Here is a 24,625-nt window from a genome sequence, read left to right as displayed (position 1 = left end):
GCCTCATAAATAACCAAGGCATGCATTTTCTGAACGAGACCATTGAGTCTCTGCTGAAGACCTTCATGGTTTAACACAACAAGAGCAGCCTGTACCACCCATAAGCCAACGGTGTAGTAGAATCATTTAACAAGATACTGAAGAAAGGGCTCACGAAAGTTGTATCTACCAATAGGGACGACTGGGATGAAAGAATACCCATGACTCTATGGGCATATAGGACGACAGTAAAGAGACTCCATAAGAAAACTCCATTTCAACTTGTATATGGAAGGGAAGTGGTGGTACCAATAGAATTTATACTACCTAGCATGTTCATCTCAGAGGCAACGGGAATGACAGACAACATTGCCTTACGAGACAGACTAAACCAGTTGATGGAACTTGATGAAACCCGGTTTTTAGCAGAGTTCCATCAATCAGTGGAGCAGCGAAGGAAAAAAGCTTGGCACGATAGGCATATCAAGAGGAAGTCATTTGAAGTCGGGGAACAAGTGCTCCTTTACGATAGCAAGTTCCAGAAGTTCCCAGGGAAATTGCAGATGCACTGGTTGGGTCCGTTTATAGTAACAAAAATCAGAGATTCAGGCATGGTAAGGCTCGCTCAACTGGATGGAGTCTTACTGCATGGATGGGTGAATGGCACATGCCTGAAGCCCTTCCACAACCCGTAAAAAAAAAAAGCAGTGGAGGAATAACAAGGTTGTGGCAAAGTCTTCGCTTACCACAACCCATTTGTGGTCGGGGGGGAAGTAGTGTCAGTGGACACACATGTAGTCCCAGTCAACAGAGTCAGTGGGGGAGTAGTGTTAGTGGATACACATGTAATCCCATTCAGTAGAGTCAGTGGCCACACACGTAATCCTAATCAGTAGAGTACACATAGGCATGCACTTTTTCCAACATTTATGACCACACAGATACCCGTCCTGTCCATCGTACCAGTAGTCATTTCCAAATTAAGTAACTAAATAAGAAACTATCAAAGTAGGAGCCACAATATCTTTTCCCATTAAGCATAAAGTTAGTTAATAAATAAACCCATCACGGCAAAATAAATACGCCATGCAACCCACTCTGTACTTTCTAGTCCACGTCATGGTTGTCACGTCCAAGTCGGCCGGCGGTGGCAAGATATAGCTAAAACGCATGGTAAAATCAATGAATTAATTATTTATTAAGGCCTCGTCAGTCAAGGAATGTCATGTCAAGGCCGGCTACTTAAGTCACAAAAGAATGAGGGGAATTCCAGAATTCCAATTGTAGACAACAGAAGAGTTACAGGTTTGCTCTGAAGAACAGGTGTAGTGACAAAGAAGCAGGAAGCCTCCAGTGCAAATAATTTATCACCGGAGAAACGAGATGGCGAAAGGACTCATATTAGTCCCACAAGACACCTTGGATGCATCAATTGAAATGGTTGATAATCTGTATGGCAAGTATGACAAGGCAAATTTGATAAACAATGACTTCACAGAGTGTTTCCAGTTCCTGGCCATGAAAAGAGAAGTTTATGTGGAGGATTTTCACAAGGAGGATGGCACTAAGTCCTCCAAGGTCAGGGAAGACTTTAAGGGTATACAAAGATTGACAATAATCCATTTGAGGATCCTACCTATGTTCGGCACTCAATTTTCCGCGATGCAATGTACCAAGCTGTTAGTGAGCAGGATGCATGGAGGATCACTGTGGCTGGATAAGGAGTACCCCATCCATGTGGAAGATATCAGTCGGCTCACAGGACTGGCCGAGGGTGGAAATGCAATTAGCACCACGTTCTAGACAGGGGCTAAGCGGGGCAAGAAGCAAAATGAAGACAACATTTATGCCAGATATGGGACCGAGCGGGGCAGGAGAGGGGCGAAGCTAGATAAGATTAACAAGGATGATATTAGATTTTCCTATTACCTCATTGCAGGAAAAACAATGCGACACTTCACAAAGAACGAATGCACCTTGGACGCAATCTCAGTTGCGGAACATTGTTGCCGAGGAGAGGTGCTCAACTGGTTAGCCTTTGTTCTCAATGAGTTATTTGAAGCATGTGAGGATGTGTATAGAAGGGGTGCTGGGTTCATGTTTAGATATCTGTTGATGTCGCTGGCGATGTGGAAATGGAGGCCACCGAAGGAGAGGGAAATGGCACCCATCATTGAAGGCCAACCAATTTCACTCTAGTATGATCCATGGAAGGCATCAAGAGACCCCAACATGAAAGAGATCAACGAAATAGCCTTCAAAGAATGGTACGAGCAGATGTTAGCCACCATAAGGTCAACAAAGAGGATACCCAAGGCTCTATTGGATGAATTCTCAGAAGAACTCTAGTTTGGTGCCTCCCATGCACATATGTACCTGAGACCAAGGTGTGTCCACCCACAAATGTTTAAGATGAGACCGCAGAGGTTTGTCCTAATGGAGGAAGCGCTACACAGAGAAGTGGGGTCATGGTTGGGAGTGGCCTGTGAGATAACAGAAGGAAAGCACAAGTACCTCTTTGGAGTGTTGACCCCATAGGGGCAAGGGGAAGATGGGGTGAAGAGCAGTAGGAAGCAGCCAGCTGAGGAGGAAATTGAGTTGATGGTGCTCCAGATGGAGGAAAGGATGTTCAAACTCCGACGGACAATTGCTAGCTTCAAGTTAGGTGAGAGAAACTACCCTACCCAATTCCAGGGCTCCACCATGTTTTCTCCTATCATAACGATGCCGTTGGCCATGAAGCTCCCAATAGGAGTAGCTCAAGCCCCCTCCCAGCCCACGGTCCCCAAGCCCAAGAAAAAGCGAGTCGCCCACACCCCAACTATCAAAAAGCCAAAAGTTATTCCACCAGCTCCGATCATCGACCTTACTGTGGAGGTCGAGCAATCAATCCCCGCAACCACCATAATTGAAGAGATCCCCACCACCACCTCCATTGCATTGCATCAGTTGCGGGAGTCGTCCTCGCATACTGCCTCAACCTCCGTGACCTTATCTGAGACCCTTCAACCTGGCTGGTGAAGGACGACTGTGGAAGCAGAAGTTCAGTCAGTCGAACGAATAGAGGGCACCACTCCTACCACCAGGACGCAACCAATGGAACTCACATCCCTGATGCTTGGGTTGGACCCACCAAAAGGGGGCAACTTAGATGCCAATCTACAGGGGGAAAGGGTTGAGTCGTACTTTCCACCTTTCCCTATAAGGCTCACAGTCCACCTGATTCCTAGCATCATTCCACCCACTCCACAGTTCACCCCACCATCACAGCAAGCCCATTCACCCGCCTCCCATTCCGAAAAATCCATCTCCAATGGCCTATCCCTACAACAACAATTCCCAAACCCTAGCACAATGCAGGCTAATACGCTCCAGCACTGGTCGTCGATGCAATTGTTTTCATTTATCTAGCAGGTATCACAGAGGGAAAAAAGGGTCCATGAGGACTTGGACCTATAACATGAACAACAAACAAAGCAGTTGTAGGTGGTGACAGAAGAGCATGATCACCTGCGGCAAGCAAATGCTGGATTACAAGCCCAGGTCGACCAAGTCACACAGTGGTTCAGATCACTATGGCCGACCATCATTGAGGTGGATACCGAAGCACCGAAAGACCTGGCTACCTGCACGCTGGTCAGCTGCTACGACCACATCCAGGCAACATACTCATGCCTGGCAACTACCAATGCCGAGATGAAGAGGAAATTGGAGACGATGAGATTTGCACTACCAGATCCAGTGGCAATTTATGTGAGGATGGTCGAGGGAAAGGTCAGGGAACTGGAAGCAAAGAAGCAAGCTTTAGCCAACACCCTCACTGACAGATATGCCCTGATGAACAAGGTCCATGACTGGTCTGGCAGTCTGGCACTGAAGAACCACTTGGTTTACCCCCTTAGAGAGAAAATACAGACCCTGTTTGCTAGCACGAAAGACTATACAGACCCCGCCCAGCTGCAGCAGATCAACGATCAAATTGACACCCTTCAGGCTCAGGTTGATAGTATTGAGGAGGAGTTCACGAGGATGAAAAAGATAATCAGGGATCTGCAGCCACCGGTTTGAATGTAGGTGTTACTTCTGAAGGAGGTGTGTGACTCCAGTGGGCAGCAATGGAGCGACCTATAAATCCAGCGGCCAACCAAACTAACATCGCACTAGGTCGAAGTGTTTTCTTAGGCCACCAATGCAATTCTTGGACGGTGGGACACCACCATTCAAAATTATACAATGTTCAAGTAGCAGACCATGACCTTTGTCCCAGAGTTGGAGCCTTTGTTTGGAATGGGGGAACCTCAAGGTTAAGAAGGTGCAACAGAAACGGATGCCACTCCAAAAGAAATGATTGAGGCATAAGAAGCACTAGCACAACAGAAAATAGAACTAATGTAGGTAATAGCGCAACCACCATTCGCAAGACCAACAGGACCGACAAAGGTTGAAATGAATTAACTCGGGGACGAGTCAAGGAATTCTAGTCAGGGCATGTTAGGGCCTTCGTTTAATTTTGAAAATGTTTTGACCAATTTTGGTTGACCAAGGGACGAGAAGGAAATGGGTGGCAGCAACGGTTGGTTGGTAGAACAAGCAGTTGCACAAGAGTTGCAGTAAGGTGGCAGTGGAAGGAAAAGGCAACCAAGGGGGTGGGAAGGTGCAGAAGTAGTCGAGGGGAAGAATAGTCGAGTAAGAACTGGCAGCCTAGGTAACGGAGAAGGATATAAAAGGAGAAGATGAGGAAAGAAGCAAGGTTAAGGAGAGGAGTAGCAGAGCTGTGAGAGGAGGTGAAAGGATCCCCAGTTGCGGCAGACGGAGGGAAGGTTGCAAGAGCCTGGAAGACTTGGTCCTTGAAGCTGAGCTGAACCCGTGGAACTGAGCCAGGTATTTCATGTAGTTGTTTGCAGTGGAAGCCGAGTTATATTGTAATGTTTGTTATTAAGATTAATATAAAGAATGGCTAAGATTGGTTGCGACTTGTGATGTATCTGGGCCCTATGTATGATGAATCTTTAAATTTTTTAATGTCTTATCAATTGCATGTAATCGATAGTCCTTAGATTATCATGAGTATGATGTTATCTCTGTGTTATATGTAATGTGTCCATACATGTGATCGAATGCAACCTGGTTAATACTTTCTCGACTCCATGCTGAACCCTTCTCCCTTTTGGTCACGACGTGCCTCGGGTGAGACTCCTTTCCCTTTGGGGTAAGGTGAAAATGTTGGCATTGTCCTAGACTACAATGGACTATTGTTGGCCTCCTGTGCTTGAACCCAAGCTCTTCCCCCCAATGTCTCTTTCGAGCCAACAAAAGTTCTCATTTTGCTTCTAATGTTTGAAATAAAGATTGTATCCCTTTGATAAAGTTATGTTACAATGCAAATAAAAATTCTCTTGGTATTTCTATGGTGGTGTTTTTATTGACTTCCATTCCTATCAATTGAATTCTATTAATTCATCTTTCTTACATCCTTATGTTTCAATTTCATATTCATATCTATATATATATATATATATATATATATATATATATATATATATATATAGATTTCTCATTGAAATATAGATATGGACAATAATGATCTTGAAGCTTTCATCTCAACAGTTTGTTCTATTGTTGAAGCTATAAGTTTTGTTATGCACGCTCAAAATAAGATTGATAGAAAAATTGGGTGTCATGCTCATTTTGTTTATGAACACCTATGGGTTCTGGCTGAAATGAAGTTAGATGACAAATTTTTATTGCATGTGCATCAAAGAGAAGCTAAAATAAAACTAATAAGAGATTGGTTAGAGTGGAAAATGTGTCCTTTGACTTGGTGTTGTTTTTGTCATCAATCTAGTTGCATTTTGGAATAGGTTGTTTAATATTTAGGTCATGATTGAGTATTTAAACTTAATTTTGGAAATTTGATTTTATGATGTAATGACACAAATATTTTTTGAAATAAACTTCTCCTTATGTTTTTAACCTTTATACTATTTATTGTTTTCCATTCATATGGTTATGTTAAAATTTAAATACGAATGGCTTTGATATTTCTATGGTTGTGATTGTATTACCTTCCATTGATATCAATTGAATTCTATTTATTCTTCCATGTTACAACCTTATGTTTCAATTACATTAAATTTATGTTTGAATTTGATATGTGGTTATGTTATATTTGTATTTTGAATGCAAACATGGAAAGAAACCATATTTGAATGTCTTGATAGATAGAGAGAATGCATTTATTTTATTTAATAATTGTATTGAATATATGATTGCATATTTTTACATTGAAGTTATCATAGGAATGACATATATCCATTTGATAGAAAAAATTAATCTTCACATGGTGAAAATGACAATTTCAAAATGTTTATTAAAAACAGTATTATAATAATAATAATAATAATAATAGTATTATTATTATTATTATTATTATGACGCCGAAATGGTATATGAATCTATGCAATGTTGCAATATGTTAGTATATGTTGGTATCTTATTTTATATTGCAATTTATGCAATTGAATCCCTTCAATTTTAATACGAATCCCTTGGGTTTTAATATTGAAAATCCCTTGGGTTTATAATATTATTCTTGAAGGGTTTATAATATTAATTTGTTGGTCTTATAATATTAATAATTCCTTGGATTTATTAATTCATTAGGTTTATAATATTAATCCCTTAGGTTTATTGATCCATTCGACTTATAATATTGATAATTATTTGGGTTTATTAATCCCTTTAGTTTATAATAATATTAATCCCAATGGTTTTTAATATTTATTCCTTGGGTTTATAATATTAATATCAAGGGTTTATTGTCAAACATAGTCAACTACATTAATAACAATCCATTAAGTTTATTAATCCCTTGCATTTATAATATTTTTCCTTGATATGTATAATAATATATTAAGGTTTATAATCTTAGGGTTTATGATATTATTCTTGGGTTAGGTATATTAATCTTAGGGTTTAAAATATTAATCTTGGGGTTTCATTTTAAATCTATGGTTTTTAATATACATCCCTTGGGTTTTTAATATTGATGTCTTAGGTTTATTGATCTCATGGGTTTTTTAATCCAAAGGGTTTGTATTCTTCATATTGGTATCATCATTTCCTTTAGTTTTTTATATTAATTCCTTGGGTTTATTAATCCATTGGGTTTATAATATAATCCTGATATGTTTAATAATATGTAACGACTTATAATATTAGGGTTTATACTATTATTCTTAGATTAGGTGTATTAATCTTAGGGTTTATAATATTAATCCTCAGGTTTAATATTTATCCTAGGTTTTTAATATTAATCCCTTGGGTTTTTAACATAGATCCATTGGATTTATAATATTAATAATTCCTTAGATTTATTAATCACTTTGGTTTATAATATTAATCACAAGGGTTCATAATATTTATCCCTTGTGTTTATAATATTTATCCTAGGGTTTATAATCCCTTGGGTTTAAAATATTAATAATCCTTTCGGTTTATAATATTAATCACTAATATGTATAATAATATATTATGGTTTATAATATTAATATTTGGTTTGATATATTAATATTATGGTTTATAATATTAATCTTAGGGTTTAATATATTGATCTGTTGGGTTTATAATCCCTTGGGCTTAATATTTATCCCTTGGGTTTATAATATTAATTCCTTGGGTTTATAATATTAATGTTTATTGGTTCCATCCATGTATTTGTAATGTTGAAATGCATGACTATGGTTTACATCTACTCAGATATTTTGACCATTGATTTGGAAGCCATCCTCGGTTTTGATATTTGTTGTTGAATATGATTTTCCATCATGGTAGCCAAGGAACAACTTCCTTGTTTTTGAAACAGAGTATCCATGAAAATGCACCTACAACTATTAAAGACTTGCATCAAAAACTTGGTGATTTATATTAGATTGCAATTTATTCAAAGTTGCATTGTTGAATTAGAAAATTAGGGTTTAATATTAGGGTTTATATTGTTGGGTTTAATATTAGAGTTTATAATATTGGGTTTAATATTAGGGTTATAATATTGGGTTTAATGTTAGGGTTTATAATATTGGGTTTAATGTTAGGGTTTATAATATTGGTTTTATAATGTTAGTGTTTATAATATTTGGTATAACATTAGGGTTTAATGTTGTGATGTTTGAATGATGCAAAAATCTATCCAACATCGCATTGTGGCAAAGATTGTCACAATGTGACAAGCAATATGTCAATAATTGTTGGAACATTACATTACATTGCAATTTTTCCAACGTCACAATGTGACACTACAATGGGGCTTCATATTGTGATGTTTGAATGGTACAAAAATCAATCCAACATCACATTATGACAAACATTGTCGCAAGATAACAATCAATCTAATACTCATTGGCACAATGTTACATTACATTACAACTTATTCATTGTTTGTTGTCAACATTACAAAATTAGGGTTTAAAATTTGGGCTTTTAGTATTGGGTTTATAATATTAAGGTTTAATATTACGGTTTGTTATATTGGGTTTAACGTTAGGATTTATAATATTGGGTTTATTAATCCCTTAGGTTTATTAATCCCTGAGGTTTATAATATTAATCCATTAGGTTTAAAATATTCATAATCTCATGGGTTTATAACATTAATCCCTTGGGTTTATTAATTCATTGGCTTTCTAATATTAATCTCTTGGGTTTTTAATCCTTAGGGTTTATGATATTAATCCCTTGGGTTTATAATATTAATCCGTTGGGTTTATTAATCCATTGGGTTTTAACCTCTAGTGTCTATCAATCCCTTGGGTTTATTAATAATATTAATAAATGTGGTTTAACAAATCCTTCCACTTGTCCATCTATTTCTAATATTAATGGCTTGGGTTTCTAATATTAATCTATATGTTTTATAATATTAATGCTCTTGGTTTATTAATCCCTAAGGTTTATAATACTAATCCCTTGGGTTTATAATATTATTCACTTGGGTTTATTAATCCCTTGAGATTATAATGTTAATCCCTTAGGTTTATAATGTTAATATTTCCTTAGGCTTATAAATCCCTTGGGTTTATAATATTAATTCCTTTGGTTTATAATCCCTAAGGTTTAATAATCCATTAGTTTTTTAATCCATAGGGTTTATAATATTGATCCCTTGTGTTTATTAATCCCTCAGATTTATAATATTATTTTGTTGGGTTTAATATCAAAAATCAATCCAACGTCGCACTGTGACATATATTGTCATAATATAACAATTAATTTGATACTCATTGTCGCAATGTTACATTACATTACAACTTATTCAATGTCCCCTCTCAACATTACACAATTAGGGTTTAAAGTTAGGGCTTTTATTATTGAGTTTCATATTGGGTTTATGATATTAAGGTTTATTATATTGGGTTTAATATTAGTATTTATAATATTAGGTTTATTAATCCCTTAGGTTTATTAATCCACCGGGGTTATAATATTAATCCCTTGGGTTTATAAATCTATTTTGTTTTTAATATTAATCCATTGGGTATTTAATTCCTTGGATTTTTAATATTAATCCCTCGAGTTTATAATATTAATCCCTAGGGTTTATAATATTAATCCCTTCGGTTTATTTATGCTCTGGGTTTAAAATATTAATATATTGGGTTTATTAATCCCTTGGATTTACAATATTAGTCTCTTGGGTTTTTAATCTTTAGGGTTTATTAATAATATTAATAAATGTGGATTTAGCAAACCTTTCCAATTATCCATTTGTTCCTTATATTAATGCCTTGGGTTTCTAATATTAATCCCTTTAGTTTTTAATCTCTACGGTTTATAATATTAATGCCCTTGGTTTATTGATCCCTTGGGTTATCAATCCATGGGGTTTATAATATTGATCCATTGGGTTTATTAATCCCTTGGGCTTATAATGTTAATAATTCCTTGGGTTTATAATAATAATTCCTTGCGTTTATTAATTCCTTTGGTTTATAATATTAATTTTTTGGGTTTATAATCCCTAGGGTTTATACTATTAATCCCTTGGGTTTATTAATCCCTCGGATTTATAATATTAATCCACTAGGTTTATTAATCATTTGGGTTTATAATATTACTAATTCATCAGGTTCATTAATCCTTTAGGTTTATAATATTAATCCCTTGTGTGGCTTAATCGCTTGGGTTTATAATATTAATACCTTGAGTTTTTAATCCCTAGAGTTTATAATATTAATCCTTTGGCTTTATACCATTAATGTCTTGACTTTATTAATCCTTTTGGTTTAAAATATTAATCCCTTGGGTTTTTAATCCCCATGGTTTATACTATTCATCTCTTGGGTTTATTAATCCCTTGGATTTATAATATTAATAATTCCTTGGGTTTATTAACCCCTTGAGTTTATATTATTAATCCATTGGGTTTATAATATTAATCTCTTGGGTTTAAAATCCCTAGAGTTTATAACATTAATCCTTGGGTTTTATAACCCATTGGGATTATGGCCCCTAGGATTTATAATATTAATCTCTTGGGCTTTTTATATTACATGGGTTTATAATATTAATAATTTGTTGGGTTGATTAATCTCTTGGGTTTATTAATTGCTTGTGTTTCTAATCCCTATATTTATAGTATTAATCCCTTGGGTTTATAACATAAATAATTCCTTAGGTTTATTAATCACTTGGGTTTGTAATATTGATCTCTTGTGTTTATTAATCTCTTAGATTTATAATATTCATCCCTTGGGTTTATTGATCCTTTAGGTTTATTATATTAATATTTACGAACAATATAATCCCTTGGGTTTATAATACTAAACTCAAGGGTTTATAATGTTAATCACTTAGGTTTATGGTATTGATAATCCATTGGGTTTATTGATCCTTTGGGTTTATAATATTAATTCCTTGGATTTATTATATCATATTATTGATAATATCAATAAAATTATATTATTATTATTATTTTCATTATTATATTATAATCTAATGTATATATTATTATATATTATATTATAATATGTATAGTATATTATATTGTTGTATACTGTTATATTATTTTATATATATCAATTTTATAATAATTATAATATATTTATTATCATAATATATATTAATTTTATTATCATAATTATAATATAAATATTTATTTTCATATTAAATCCATATTTTTAATGCCTATCAGCGTATTTCAACCACATTTACTAATGTGATTGTGCGTGTGATTGATATACGTCTAATATTAACCACATTTATTAATGTGCTTGTGCTAGTTATATTATTAAATGATTTTATTTTAAATTTATTTATTGATATATTTGAATATTAAGAATATTTATCAAATATTTAAGAAAATTGTGAAATTCTTGCCTAGCTTGGTGCCTCAACATTCTTTTTTGTATTCCTCTTTGCTTAAGATGCATCAAGGTTTGAGAGAGCCCTCAACCCCCCTGCCACCCCCTTTAGACATAATGACATTCATATCCTTTGTTGTTGGAAGACTGTGTTTTCAGAATACCAAATCATCCAAATTTATGAAGAAGATCAACAACATTACAAATGTGGAGGTTCACACCTCTCAATCTAGATCAATGCCCTTGAAGCTTGTAAACCGAGGTCTTATTGGTAGTTTATGTGCTTAGGGCCCCATCAGAGATCCCTGCAAGAATGGATCAATAAGAACTGGATACCCAAGACTAAAAATATGGTCTCAACGTCAGTTTTTGGACAATGGTTTTACACTTACCTATTCGAAGACAAAGTAGATTGGAATCTCATCTTCATTAATGCCCCCTACTTCATGGGGGCCCAAGGGTTATATTCGAGTTGTTGTAGTCCAAATTTTAATCATGAATGTGATGTTTTGATAGTAGTCCTAGTATGGATCAAGCTTCCCTTCTTCCTGCTACATAGGAAATTCACTTGGAAAATACATTAATCGAGTTGAGCCATAAGAAATATTACAAACCTGCACCAAGATATGTGTGGAGGTGGACCTAGAGAAGGGTTTACTGACAACAATAAATATAAATCCAGAAAATTGTTCTCACATATAGGAAATTTATTACGATCAACTTCTATTTAAATTCAATATTTTCCATGAATACGGCCATTTTGCATGCAATTGCAAGAAGAAGGTAAAAGAGCAACTAAAACGCCTAATCATGGAGAATAATGGCAACAACAGAAACATAGAAGAGGCCTAGCAAGGGAAAACAACCAGGATCCTCCTCAAGTGACCACAGGGAAGAAAGGGAAAGGGCCCATGTCTACAAAAAAGCAAGTGTCAGTGCCTAGAGAGGGAACCTCTGCTAATAATAACAAGAGATCCCCAAATCCAAGCAATATCTTTGATACCTTGAATTAGTTATTAGAAGAAGAGGAAATCCCAACTACTGCAATGACAATGGAGGAGGCCCCAAGCCCTGCTAAGCCCTCTTCTCTAGTAGCACCAAAAGTGATGCCTCCCCTAGAGGAGGCCCTTGTGGAGACTACTATCACAGTTTACTTTCAAGGCTAATGGCTGAGAGAAGTTGTTTGATTTTTTTCACAAAAATCTCAGGAGCGATCACAGATATTTTGTCAGCATTGGTTCAAATATTTTAAATGAAATCACTGATAGATTAAATAGAATCAAGTTTTCATTTGTTTAAAAAGGTAGGCGCGACAGAAAATATTGTGCTTTTGGTCTGTTTTGTGTTATATATATATTTGGTTCATGATGCAGGGTTACTAGTTTTTTAAGTGTTTTTGGTCTTCTTTGTCTTATATATATATATATTTGAACATTTGAACCTAGTTTTTGTAAGTGCTTTAGGGTTACTAGTTTTAGTTTTTGTATCGGGCTATATATTTGAACCTAGTTTTTATAAGTGCTTTTGATCTTCTTTGTGTTATATATATATATATATATATATATATATATCTATATATATATATATATATATATATTTGTGTTACATAGTTTTAGTTTTTGTATCAAGCTATATATTTGAATGTATTTTTTGTATTGTGTTATGGGTTAGTTTTTGTATAGTGGGCCAAGAACCTGAAGGGTTACTAGTTTTAGTGCTTCAAGGTTACTAGGTTTTTGTATAGTGGGGGGCCCGAGAACCTGTAGTAACTATAGTGGTTACTAGTTTTATTACTTCAAGGTTACTAGGTTTTTGTATAGTGGGGGGGCCGAGAACCTGTAGTAACTATAGTGGTTACGAGTTTTCGTGCTTCATGGTTACTAGGTTTTTGTATAGTGGGGGGCCAGAGAACCTGTAGTAACTATAGTGGTTACTAGTTTTAGTGCTTCAAGGTTACTAGGTTTTTGTGGGGTTCCTGAGAACCTGCAATAACTATAATGGTTACTAGTTTTAGTGCTTCAAGGTTACTAGGTTTTTGTATAGTGGGGGGGTCGAGAACCTGTAGTAACTATAGTGGTTACTAGTTTTAGTGCTTCAATGTTACCAAGTTTTACTAGTTTTAGTGCTTCAACGTTACTAGGTTTTTGTATAGTGGGGGTTACTAGGTTTTTGTATAGTGGGGTGTGGTTACTAGTTTTAATGCTTCAAGGTTACTACGTTTTTGTATAGTGGGGGTTACTAGGTCTTTGTATAGTGGGGGGCCTGAGAACCTGAAGTAACTATAGTGGTTACTAGTTTTATTGCTTCAAGGTTACTAGGTTTTGTATAGTAGGGGGATGAGAACCTAAAGGGTTACTAGTTTTCGTGGCCTGAGGCTCAATCTCCACCAAGGTTACTAGGTTTTTGTATAGTGGGGGTTACTATGTTTTTGTATGGTGGGGTGTGGTTACTAGTTTTAGTGCTTCAAGGTTACTAGGTTTTTTTATAGTAGGGGGCTAAGAACCTAAAGGGTTACTAGTTTTCGTGGCCCAAGGCTCAATCTCCACCAAGGGTACTAGGTTTTTGTATAGTGGGGGGCCCGAGAACCTGAAGTAACTATAGTGGTTACTAGTTTTAGTGCTTTAAGGTTACTAGGTTTTTCTATAGTAGGGGGACGAGAACCTACTAGTTTTCGTGGCTCGAGGCTCAATCTCCACTTATTGACCTGGAGAAGTCAAGTCCATCAAGAATTGGTCAAACAACTCAACACACGAAGTCTAGTGCCAAAGTCTTGGGCTAATCCATCAAGGGAGTAAACCACAATGCCAAGGGAGTAGTCATGTATATTCAAAGCGATATATCAAAGCTCCTTATCAATGTGGGAAAAATTTCCAGCATGCATCACAATGCACCAAGTCTATTACAATGGTCCAACTGTTGAAGTGAGTGCCCAATTGTCAAACTTGTGTGTGCCCAATTGAAAGAACACCATGTGTCGAATGTTTGATGTTAGGGTCACCTTTGGTATGATCGTTGTGTTGGAGAATGCTACAATTGTAATTGATATAGATATCGAAATCATAGAGGGATCCAACGTTGGCTATTTTTTCTAGGAAAGGTATCATTATCAAGTTGTTAGAGCAGAGATTGCTACAAGATCAACCACTGTTGTGAACGGCCCAACTGTGACTCAAAGGGTACATATTGTTTGTACTCTTTGAATACCAAGAATAAGGTACTCAAATGTTATACTATGGGTGTATTTGATGACTCTGGAGATTGCAAACCACAATATAACACGATTTCTGCTTAAACAAATCCCACATTTCTGAGAAATTGTGTTGATGGCTTTTGAATGGCCCATTGGGGTGAAAAGAACAATAAAGTCCAATTTACTGGGAATCTACAACCTATGTCGATATTAATGGCTTTGAAAAATCAATAGAAGAGCAGATCGTTAGGTCACAGCCAATAGGTACCAAACTATGCGCCCATACCACAAGCATAGAGTGTAGCTAAGGTTTTTCAATGCAAGTTTTTGTTAAATTACAAGTGCTATGAGGGTAAAAAACTTTTTATTGTGCCTGATTTCACTTAGCACCCTTAGATTCATTCATCAAATGCTCTCTCACACAATCTACGAGTGTTTCTTCTTTGGCTACACTAGTGTTGATTATGAAGCTCTAGACGGATACCAGATAATGAAGACATAAATTATCAGATGGCTTGTTAAATTATTGTATAGTTGCCTACGGTTGAAATGATGTTATAGCATTGGGTCTACAACTTTATAAGAGGTTGATTTCAGCAATGGAAACTAGAGGCATCAAAACCGAGTGTATTGTTGGATATGCTCTGTGTGGTTGGGATAACGAAGCTCTGAAAGCTTTGTGGGAAAATGTAGAAAACAGGATATGATGTCATTGTTGTTTACATGCCCCTATAAGGATACGAGTTCCTCCTTGAAGATACAAATGCAAATAATGATAATTCAAATGATTAATCAAGGATTCTAATGAAGTGAACGGACAATGTGAAACATAATTCACTCGTCAAGGATCCATCCTTAAATAATAATGGTTGTCTAGATTTGAATGCAACAGAATATTCAAAAATGGAATTAATTGTGGAGCCTAGGTTTGTCAAAATTTCAATGAGGTAACAAATCGCACATTAAATAATGAAATTCCTCTCCTGGAATTATAGGGGGTTAGGCTGCGATAAATGGATGTTTGAAGTTAAATCTATAATTAAAAGGAAATGTAAACCATCCTCCTGCTCCAAGAGATTATGCTGGGGAATGAGAGTCCCTCCATTTTTTTTGAAAATTATGGGAGAATTATGAGCTTAGATTGATTGGATCACACAAGCTTCTCAAGGAATTTGTTCTATTTGGTCTACCTCTATTTTCAAGTTGATTAGCTTGCATTCAATGTCCCATTGGTTGGTGGTTCATTTGATTCATCTCTCATCAAACAAGGTGCGTAGTGTTGTTAACATATATGTGCATGTTCAACATATAGAAAATATTGATTGTTGGATGTCTTTCCTAGACCTTAGAGACTCTCCTTGGAGTTAATATTGTATTATGGCAGGGGCTTTTAATACAACACTCCATCTTTGGAAAATAAACGAGGTTGCCCCATTTGAGATCTATTTCAAGAAATTTTAGAGGATCTGACTACTTCGTTGGATCTAATAGATACCAGGCCAACTACCAACAAATTTACACTGAATAATCACAAATTTGGCATGGGGCATATTGTAGCCTTCATCGATAGATTCTTAGTTTCTTGTTCCTTTTTATCTCAATAATATTAAGTATCCTCTCATATTCTTCCTTGGGTGGGTTCAAATAATCAACCAATTCTCTTGAAGTATTGTAGATATCAGACTATGGATCATTTTCCTTCTGCTTCTCTCCTCTTTGGATCCAAAGGGAAGGCTTCTTGGATTTGGTAAAGGAAGCATGGAGTAGGTGGGAAATTGGTTCTCTAATTACCATGTGGGAAAAAAAATAAAAAAATTTGAAGTTAGCCATTAAGCAATGGTTAAAAAAGATAATGAAGACACAGGGGTCAAACTAAACATGCATAAATCAAATATGGAAGAAGCCCAAAGGAAAATAGAGTAGAGAGTTGTCACAAAGTAACTTCTATAATATGAGCAAGCTTAATTTGAGGCCTTCCATCATGTGCTCATATTAGAAGAGGAAGAATGGCACCTCAAATGTCACAACTTATGGTTGTTAGTTGGAGATCACAACACCAATTTCTTCCATAACTAGGCTAAGGCATGAGTTTAGAGGAATTAAATTTGTTAGCATGGATGGAGTGCATATCAAGGACTTCAAGGGGATCGAAAGGGTGGTTGTTAATTAATTCAATTCATTATGCTTTTCCCAAATTGTACCAATTCAGAGGTTGTCCATTATATGTTAGATAAAATCCCAAAATTGGTGTCTGAAGATAACAATTTGGACCTATTGCGAAGCATTACAAAAGAGGAGATCAAAAAAATAGTATTTTCTTTGAGCCTAGACAAAGTTCTAGGTCCAAATGGATTTTCACCCCACTTCTATTAGACTTATTGGGATTTGATTAAGTTTTATATTATTGTTATAATGGATTACATATTCAAGCATGATTGTATGGGAGGAGGGATTAACTCATCCTTTATTGCCTTGATTCCCAAAGAAGTCAATCCATCCTCCTTCACTAGGTATAGACCAATCTCTTTATGCAATGTTTCATATAAGATAATTTCTAAAATTTTAGCACAATGCATAAAGCCTCTCCTTCCCAAGCTCATCTCTAAGAATTAGGGGGGATTCGTGGGCTAGAGGCACATAATATATAATATCATCTTGGTCCAAGAAGCAATACATTTGAGCAATGTAAGGAAGGATAAAGGTATGCTCATCAAACTTGATATGGAAAATGCATTTGATTGTGCCAATCATGAATTTTTATTAAAATTGCTATCTCAATTCGGCTTCGATGGGGAACTTATAAAATGGGTGGAGGCTTGTCTCTCCTCCCCTTGTATCTCTCCCTTGGTGGATGGCCGCTCGATATCTTTTAAAGAATCAAGAGGGATTCATCAAGGGAACCCCTTGTCACCATTCCTTTACGTCTTGATGGCATATTCATTAAGCAAATATATTTAATTTGAATGAAGAAATGAGAACCTTCCGAGTATAATATATGTCGAAAGGCATCAAGAGTATAAATCACTCCCAATTTGTGGATGACACCCCCTTATTGGGAGGAGGCTCACTAGTTATTGTAGAATGCTTCAAGAAGGTTCTAGATCAATATATATTTGTTTTTGGAGGTCTTACTAATCATAGAAAATCACATGCCCCCTTCTTTAGAAATAGTTGGGTCTCCTTCTTGAGTTTTATCTTGTAGCCTCTTGGAAATATTTCAGATATTTTGGGATTCCCATCTATTTAAAATCCCATTATTCCCAAGCCTGGTCGAGAATTATTGTGAAATTCAAGTCCAAGATATAGCAGTGGGGAGGGATTTGATCGAACTTAGCTAGGCATCAAGATTTTAATTAAATTTATATTATCAACTTTCCTATTTACCAATTCACATCTATCCTAGTGCCAACTAGGAATCTTTGTGAAACAGCTAAAATTATGAGGAAATTTTTATGGGAGGGAGGTAAGAAGAACCATAAGAAGTTTCGTCTCATCAAATGGATTTTGGTAAAATCCCCAAAGTCTCATGGTGGCCTTGGGATCTGGGATCCCTCCCTCATGAATAATAGATTAGGTTCCAAGTTGATGTGGAGATACATTTCAAATCGTTATCCCTGGTGGAAAGAAGTTTTCAGTGCAAATAATTTCAAAAAAGCCAATATTTCAACCTCAAAGATCTCCTAACTCTAAAAGGAGGCTTGTCCATATGGAATCTCTTCTATTCATCTATGGATCTAATTAAAGTGCATATGTATAGATATTTGGGTAATAGGAAGTCAATAAATCTATGGTCGGATCAAATCCTTAATAAGAAGGTTTTGGAAAGTCATGAGGCACTAATCCCTTTGAGATATTGGCCAAACTCTTAAAGAACATTCATGCTATATAATATTTCAAAATGGGATAGTTCTAGTTCATGGATTTTTTGGGACCTAGGTTGGATTTGGCACCATCTCTCAACTTAATTAGCCTAACGATGTCACTGTTGGTTTCTTGTGCCCCTAGGAATTAGACCTCTATTGATCATTGGGTATGGTGGAACTAGAAATTTATAGTTTGAGAAGGCTAATCCATTTTATTGTTTCAAGCAGGACTTCCTCCAAAGTCTCGAATTTGGTCATGATTTTGGACTCCCAACTGTCCACAAAAACTAAACTCCTTTTGTTGGTTGATAACATATGGTAAAATATTGACAATGGAGAATCTTTGGAAAATAGGAATGGTTGGCCCCTCACGGTATTATTTATGCCTATGATAGGAAGAAATAGTTGCTCGTATATCTTTTAGTTGTTCCTTTGTCTGTGAAGTGTGGAATATTGCCCTTGATACTCTTTTCTCTAGTATTTAATGACCCAATTAGCTCAGCTCCCTCTTATATCCTTGGGAGGATTGCTACATTGCCAAATTCAAAGGAAAGATCTCTTCCAATAAAATCTAGTTGATGTTCCTGAAATTTGTTTGTTATAAGTTTTGGATATCTCATAATGATGGAATTTTGAACAAGAAGAAATATCACCCTCACTCTATAGATTTAAGAGCTTGAGTGCTATGTGTTTAATATTGCAAGAATTCTACCCTCCCTACTGAGATGGGAAATGTAGATTCCCAAGAAAAGGAACGACTTCTTTTAACCTCCTTCCTAGTTTGCCAATGAGCAAGAAAAATCACTTAAGACCTATAGAATAGTGGAAGCTGAGGCTAGAACAAAGATAAAATGAAGAAACTGAAGAAATCTTAGACATCCTCTTTGTTGAGTTTTGATGGTGCTTCAAACCATAATTCGAGAGTGGTAGGAGTGGGCAAGGTTATTCTCAACCTTGATCGAAAAATGGAAATCAATTATAGTTGGGGGTTAGGAAATTACATAAATAATGCAGCAAAGGCATATGGATTACTGCAAGGGCTTCTTTTGTCCAAAGGAGAAAACATTGAAGATTTGGAGGTGTTGGGAGATTCACAACTTATTATCCATCACCGTTTTCATGGATCTTTGCCTAAGGATTGCAAGTTGTGAAGCATTATTGATTGAATAAGGAATATCAAACTAGTCTTCTCTACTATTATCCTTTTTCATGTGTTGATAATGAACAATTCTGCTACATATAATCTCGCCAATAAAAGCGTAAAATTGGATGTAGGATCCTAATGAGAATTGGTATTCCTTCCATTGCAACTATTCCTTAATAGTGAGTCTGACATGCAATGTAAATTTTGTCTATATCAATAGGTCATTTGGAGAATCTACACCTCCAAAGACCATGTGTCCTTTAGGATAGTAAAACGACTAATAGATGATAAAGATCGTCATGAGGTTAAAGATATAACTAGAATCGAAGAATTTTCATTGTACACCTATTGTCCATGCCATGATCAAAGCACAAATTTTAATTTAATATAATATTCTCATCATAGAAAAAAAAATAAAAATATTTCTATATCATTACATAATATTCTTTCAAATTTATAATACTTATCGAATGATTTGATTGTATATTATTATATAAATGTTTTAGAATTTATTTATTCAATTGTTTAGTTTTTGTATATTTATATGATTTTTTTTATGATTTATTATTTTAAAATTTAACATGATGTTTAAGCCATTCATATTATGATATGGTAAAATTCATTAAAATTTAAATATTTTGTAGTTTATTTAAAGCAAAAATAGTTAAATGTATATTTTATAATATTTATTTATGATTTTCATAATCACTAAAGTCATTTACCTTTAATTAATTGTTAAGTGTGCCAGGTCTTTACTTCCATTTTTATAGTTTAATTTTAATAAATTGTTACCATTGACAAGAGTGGAAAGTGCATAAGCTTTGTATTCTTATTAGTCCTTGCCCTTTGGGTAGCAGGGGCTATAGTAATCGAGTTTCACCAGTGAATTCATTATTAAAGTAATGAAGATTAAAATACTTAACCTAAAGTATTGATTTGTTATTTCATCAATTACTTTTCGCTAGCATATCACATATTTACATATCACATATCGTATTGGGAGGTCTTATTTGGCTTCTTCCTGAGCCATCTCTGAGATCATACTCACTCATATCTTGGTTAAAATATGTAGTTCATGAATAATTTTCATGCATTGAAGTAATGCTAGCATTACTTCTAGCATTACCTCATAACATCAAATGTTTGCTTATATGAACGAACCAATGGGTGAAGGTTCACAGATTTTTTTGTGTTGATCTTTATGATAGACAAATATATGTCCTTATTATACGAACTCGTTTCCAGGTGTATAGGAGGTGGCTCTGGTGCCACCTGTCATCCCCATAGTTTCTAACATTTTGCGATGTGTAGAACCTAGCTTGTGTGGTGTCCCAAACCTAACTTGTGGCATAAACCTAACTCACATTATACACTTATTATGTTGGTAAATGAAAGTGCTCTCATTTATGATAATGAGAGAAGCTATTCTAGGCACTCGAAGGAGAACTCAGGCAAGTTGGAAGGTCCTTTAGTAGGGAGTTCAAGAACAAAGAACTGATTGAATCTCACCCACCCAGTTGGAATGAAGGAAATGGAAGTAGATGCTAAGTAGCCTGCTAACAAGAGGTTAACAACTTCAACCCCGGGTAATGGGAAGGAGGACAAAGCTTTATTCAACTATCCTTCTTGAATTAGAGGATGGTTAATTACTCTCTATCAAGATTTTAAGTTTGGTTGCTTCAATCCAATGTATTTCTTCACTTTACATAAGACATTAAGCTCAATTAACAAAAAAAATGGGCAAATGTTTAATTCGAACATCACTAGACAACAAAGAGGCAGTCCATGCTGACCCCATAAATGTCATATTACACTGGAGAGGATACTTCATTGGGGGAGTAGAGTTCATAAAAATAATAGAGAATTACTTCATAAATGCCGAGAAATTCCTGATATCTAAGAATATTACCATATGTGACCTATTCAACTTATTACCAGAGATGTTAGGATGGTGGTTGCAAATGACGTCTAATTGTTACTAGTTTATTCACTACTCAACCTACTCTAGGTCGTAACCTTTAGTATCACTCCATTATCACAAAGATGCATCAAATTCTTGATCATCATAGTACAAAAAGGGTAGCTATGCAAGGGCGGCCATACGAACACATATAAGACATGAAGGGTATTTCTAATTCGTAGAAGGAAGAAATATAGGAGGTAGATGATTCTCTAGTAGCTAGTTGCATGTACATTCAAGTAGGTAGAATTATGTCATGAAAAGGACGTCTCACATTGCAGGCATTCCTTCTGTGCTTAGAGCTAAGATTACAGGAGAAGCATAACTCAATTATTGTGGAGTAAGCATAGCTCACTTACTATAGTCTATTATATGCTATGCTTATAGAGACATGCATACAAGAGAACACCATTGGATCTCACTGTATTCAAGCTTATATGTTAGCTTCTTCCCGGTCTAGATTCAACAAAATATCAACAATCTTTTTGGTCCAAATTCAGCAAATTTAGCAACCTGCAATTTAAGAACAAAAAGAAACGAGAAAATTGGTTAATCAACAGATTATAGCTTCAACCAGAGTCATAAATCAATTCTAGTTTTAATTCCAGGTATGTGTCTAGATGATTTAATTTGTATAGGCATGCAATTTAGTTTCCTAGATATATTGCTAGATTAATTTCTTAATTATAATATTAATTATATTTCTAGTTTAGTTTCTTAATTATAATGTCGATTATATTGCTAGTTCTTTGTGGGATAGTGTGTGTTTATTTGTCCTTCCATCAATATCTTAGTAGCAAATAGTAGGGAGGATACAAATCCCAACACTCTTTAGGGTTGGATATTAATAAGGAGGGTATTTTAGTTATTAAGTACATAACATAGCTCTAATAGGTGGTGGTCCACATTAACATATGATTCCACTACTTTGACATATTTCCAGTTAAACATAGTAGATGGTTTGCTATACTTCTTCATATGGAACATCGATAGTGCCCCCACTGGTTTTTCATATGCCCACCATTGTTACAAAAAAGAAAGGAAACCTAGTTTGAGTAAGAAAGAAATGGGTCATGTAGGTGGTAAATCTATTGACTAGAGTGCCTTAGAAGAAATTGTGTATGATGGGATTTTCTTTCTATGGCTGGAAAGGTTATCCTAATTTGCTACACCCATAAGAAAATAGACCTCACTACTTTAAGGGAACAAAGGTAACTAGCCAATCTAGAGAAAGGTTTTTATGCCATAGGTGTGGAAAACCCACTTATAACCTAATTAATTACGCCTTCTCTTTTTATATAAAAAATAATTTAAATTATGGTACATATGAAACTCATCATCTTTACTTACCCTTATTGCATTAAATCCTTGCCTTATGATTTTAGTTCTATATAAATATGAAAGCATCCACACCCTCATATCCATGGCTTCAGTCTTGGGTCTTACAAGCATGAAAGCAAAGCTCTTCCAGGGGTGTTAGCATTTGAGTCTTGCATTTTCTCTTTTTTCCTTTAAAGGAATAGTCTATTTTGATATACTGTAGACACCCCATATGATGTATATTCTAATAAGAAGAAATCCCCAAATGCCCAAATTTGGTACATCCTGCTCCCAAAGTTGTGGCTCGACTTGAGCTGGAACGTAAGCTTGACACTGATGTTGTGAACAAAAACTTGAAAATGAACCTTATTTTCATCCTACTTGAGTATGAGATTGAACATGGTCCTGAGTTTGAATTTGTGTGTAAATTTGAGCCTGTCCTTGGAAATGGGAACTTATGCATCTGAGAATGAAATGGAGGCCAAGTCTGAGAGACCATCTGAAAGTGGAATCAACTTATAGATTTTTGGTGACTATAAGAAAAAATAGCTTTGACAGTGGACACAAATTATAGTTAGAGGCATACAGGGCACACAAAGGGCACACAAAAGTAGCTTTGGGAGGGCACACAAATTACAGTTAGAAGCATATAGGGAACACAAATTATAGCTAAGAAGCATTCACGTGTCTTGAAGTTTGACAAAGATCGACCAGTCCAATTTGACACATACTACGGGTGACACAACCATCTGCCCCCCATATAGACATATTAGCATGATAACCATTTACCCTCCATATAGGCATATCAGCATGGTACAACATTAAGTGGCATGGTTCAAGCTCACATGATATGTTATGAAGACAAAGTGGTGAGACACATCGATGTCATGTGAGGTCCCACATGGTCCATCGATGTCGTTTTTAACATTTTATTATCTATTTTTTTTTATTTATTCCATGCTTATGTTTAAAAAATAATTTTAATGAGTTTTCTGACTTTAGCTTTGAGTTGGCTCTTATTTGTGCAGAGTTATCTTGAAGAGATTTGTGTTAGAGTGAGCAAACTTATTATGAACCACATGGGATGCATTGAGTTTGATGTTAAATGCTTGGAGGTCTCTTGATGCTCAGGGTTTGCGGCCTACCAATGACCTACCATACCTAAGCATGCTTACCAATCCTAGACTTGCAGAATTATTATAAAGGTGCTGGCAGCAAGACCCGACATTAAGGCTAGACTTTCCTAAAGTCTCAGTGATTCTTCAACAAAATATCAAAGAGGTAACGACTTGTAGCCTGTTGACACGAAATTTCTATTAATTTTTAAGGTGCTTCATGATCATTTATGTTTGTATAGGATAGAGATGAGGGGGAGAATGAGTGGAGGAAGGACAAATCATCGAGTGGTTTCTTTTATACTTTCAAGAGAACAATTGGTGCTCACTGAAATAAAACCCATGATTCAATTTTCTGAAAGTAGTCCAATCTATCACAACTTTGCTTTTGATTATGACATTGTAAACAACTTTGAGCTTTTGATAATCCACATGAACCATGCTAGGGAAATTAACTTTACTTTTGGTCTATATAAAAAACATAAAACATTTTATTTAAATGTTTTGAATGATTCAAAATACAATATCAATAAGGAACAATTTAGAAGGCTATTGATGTTTGAGCATGATCGGCATAGTGGATCTTTGCAGGATATAGGAGAATTATTTTTATTGGGCAATTGGTGGTTAGTGGAGTAACTCCAAAGGATTTTTCCTTTTGGTAAAGGCCATGCAGGAATGAAGGAAGTAGATGGCT

The 24,625-nt window shown here is 35.4% G+C and overlaps 1 protein-coding gene across 1 annotated transcript; it reads left to right on the top strand.

Moving 5' to 3' along the window:
- Positions 1–335: 335 nt before the first annotated feature.
- LOC149181360 (uncharacterized) lies at positions 336–674 on the top strand. Its single transcript, XM_089414163.1, has one exon. It carries the CDS (start codon positions 336–338, stop codon positions 672–674), a length of 339 nt encoding a protein of 112 aa, XP_089270289.1.
- Positions 675–24,625: the final 23,951 nt, after the last annotated feature.

The sequence above is a fragment of the Pinus tabuliformis genome, chromosome 3_2 (genome assembly GCF_031772625.1).
Source record: "Pinus tabuliformis cultivar Carrire ecotype Pingquan chromosome 3_2, CPIR1, whole genome shotgun sequence".
NCBI classification, from domain to species: Eukaryota; Viridiplantae; Streptophyta; class Pinopsida; order Pinales; family Pinaceae; genus Pinus; species Pinus tabuliformis.
This window is presented reverse-complemented; position numbering and strand designations above follow the sequence as displayed.

Excerpts from the sequence above, each read along its gene's own strand:
- LOC149181360 (XM_089414163.1), top strand. The coding sequence starts at position 336 with ATGACAGACAACATTGCCTTACGAGACAGACTAAACCAGTTGATGGAA.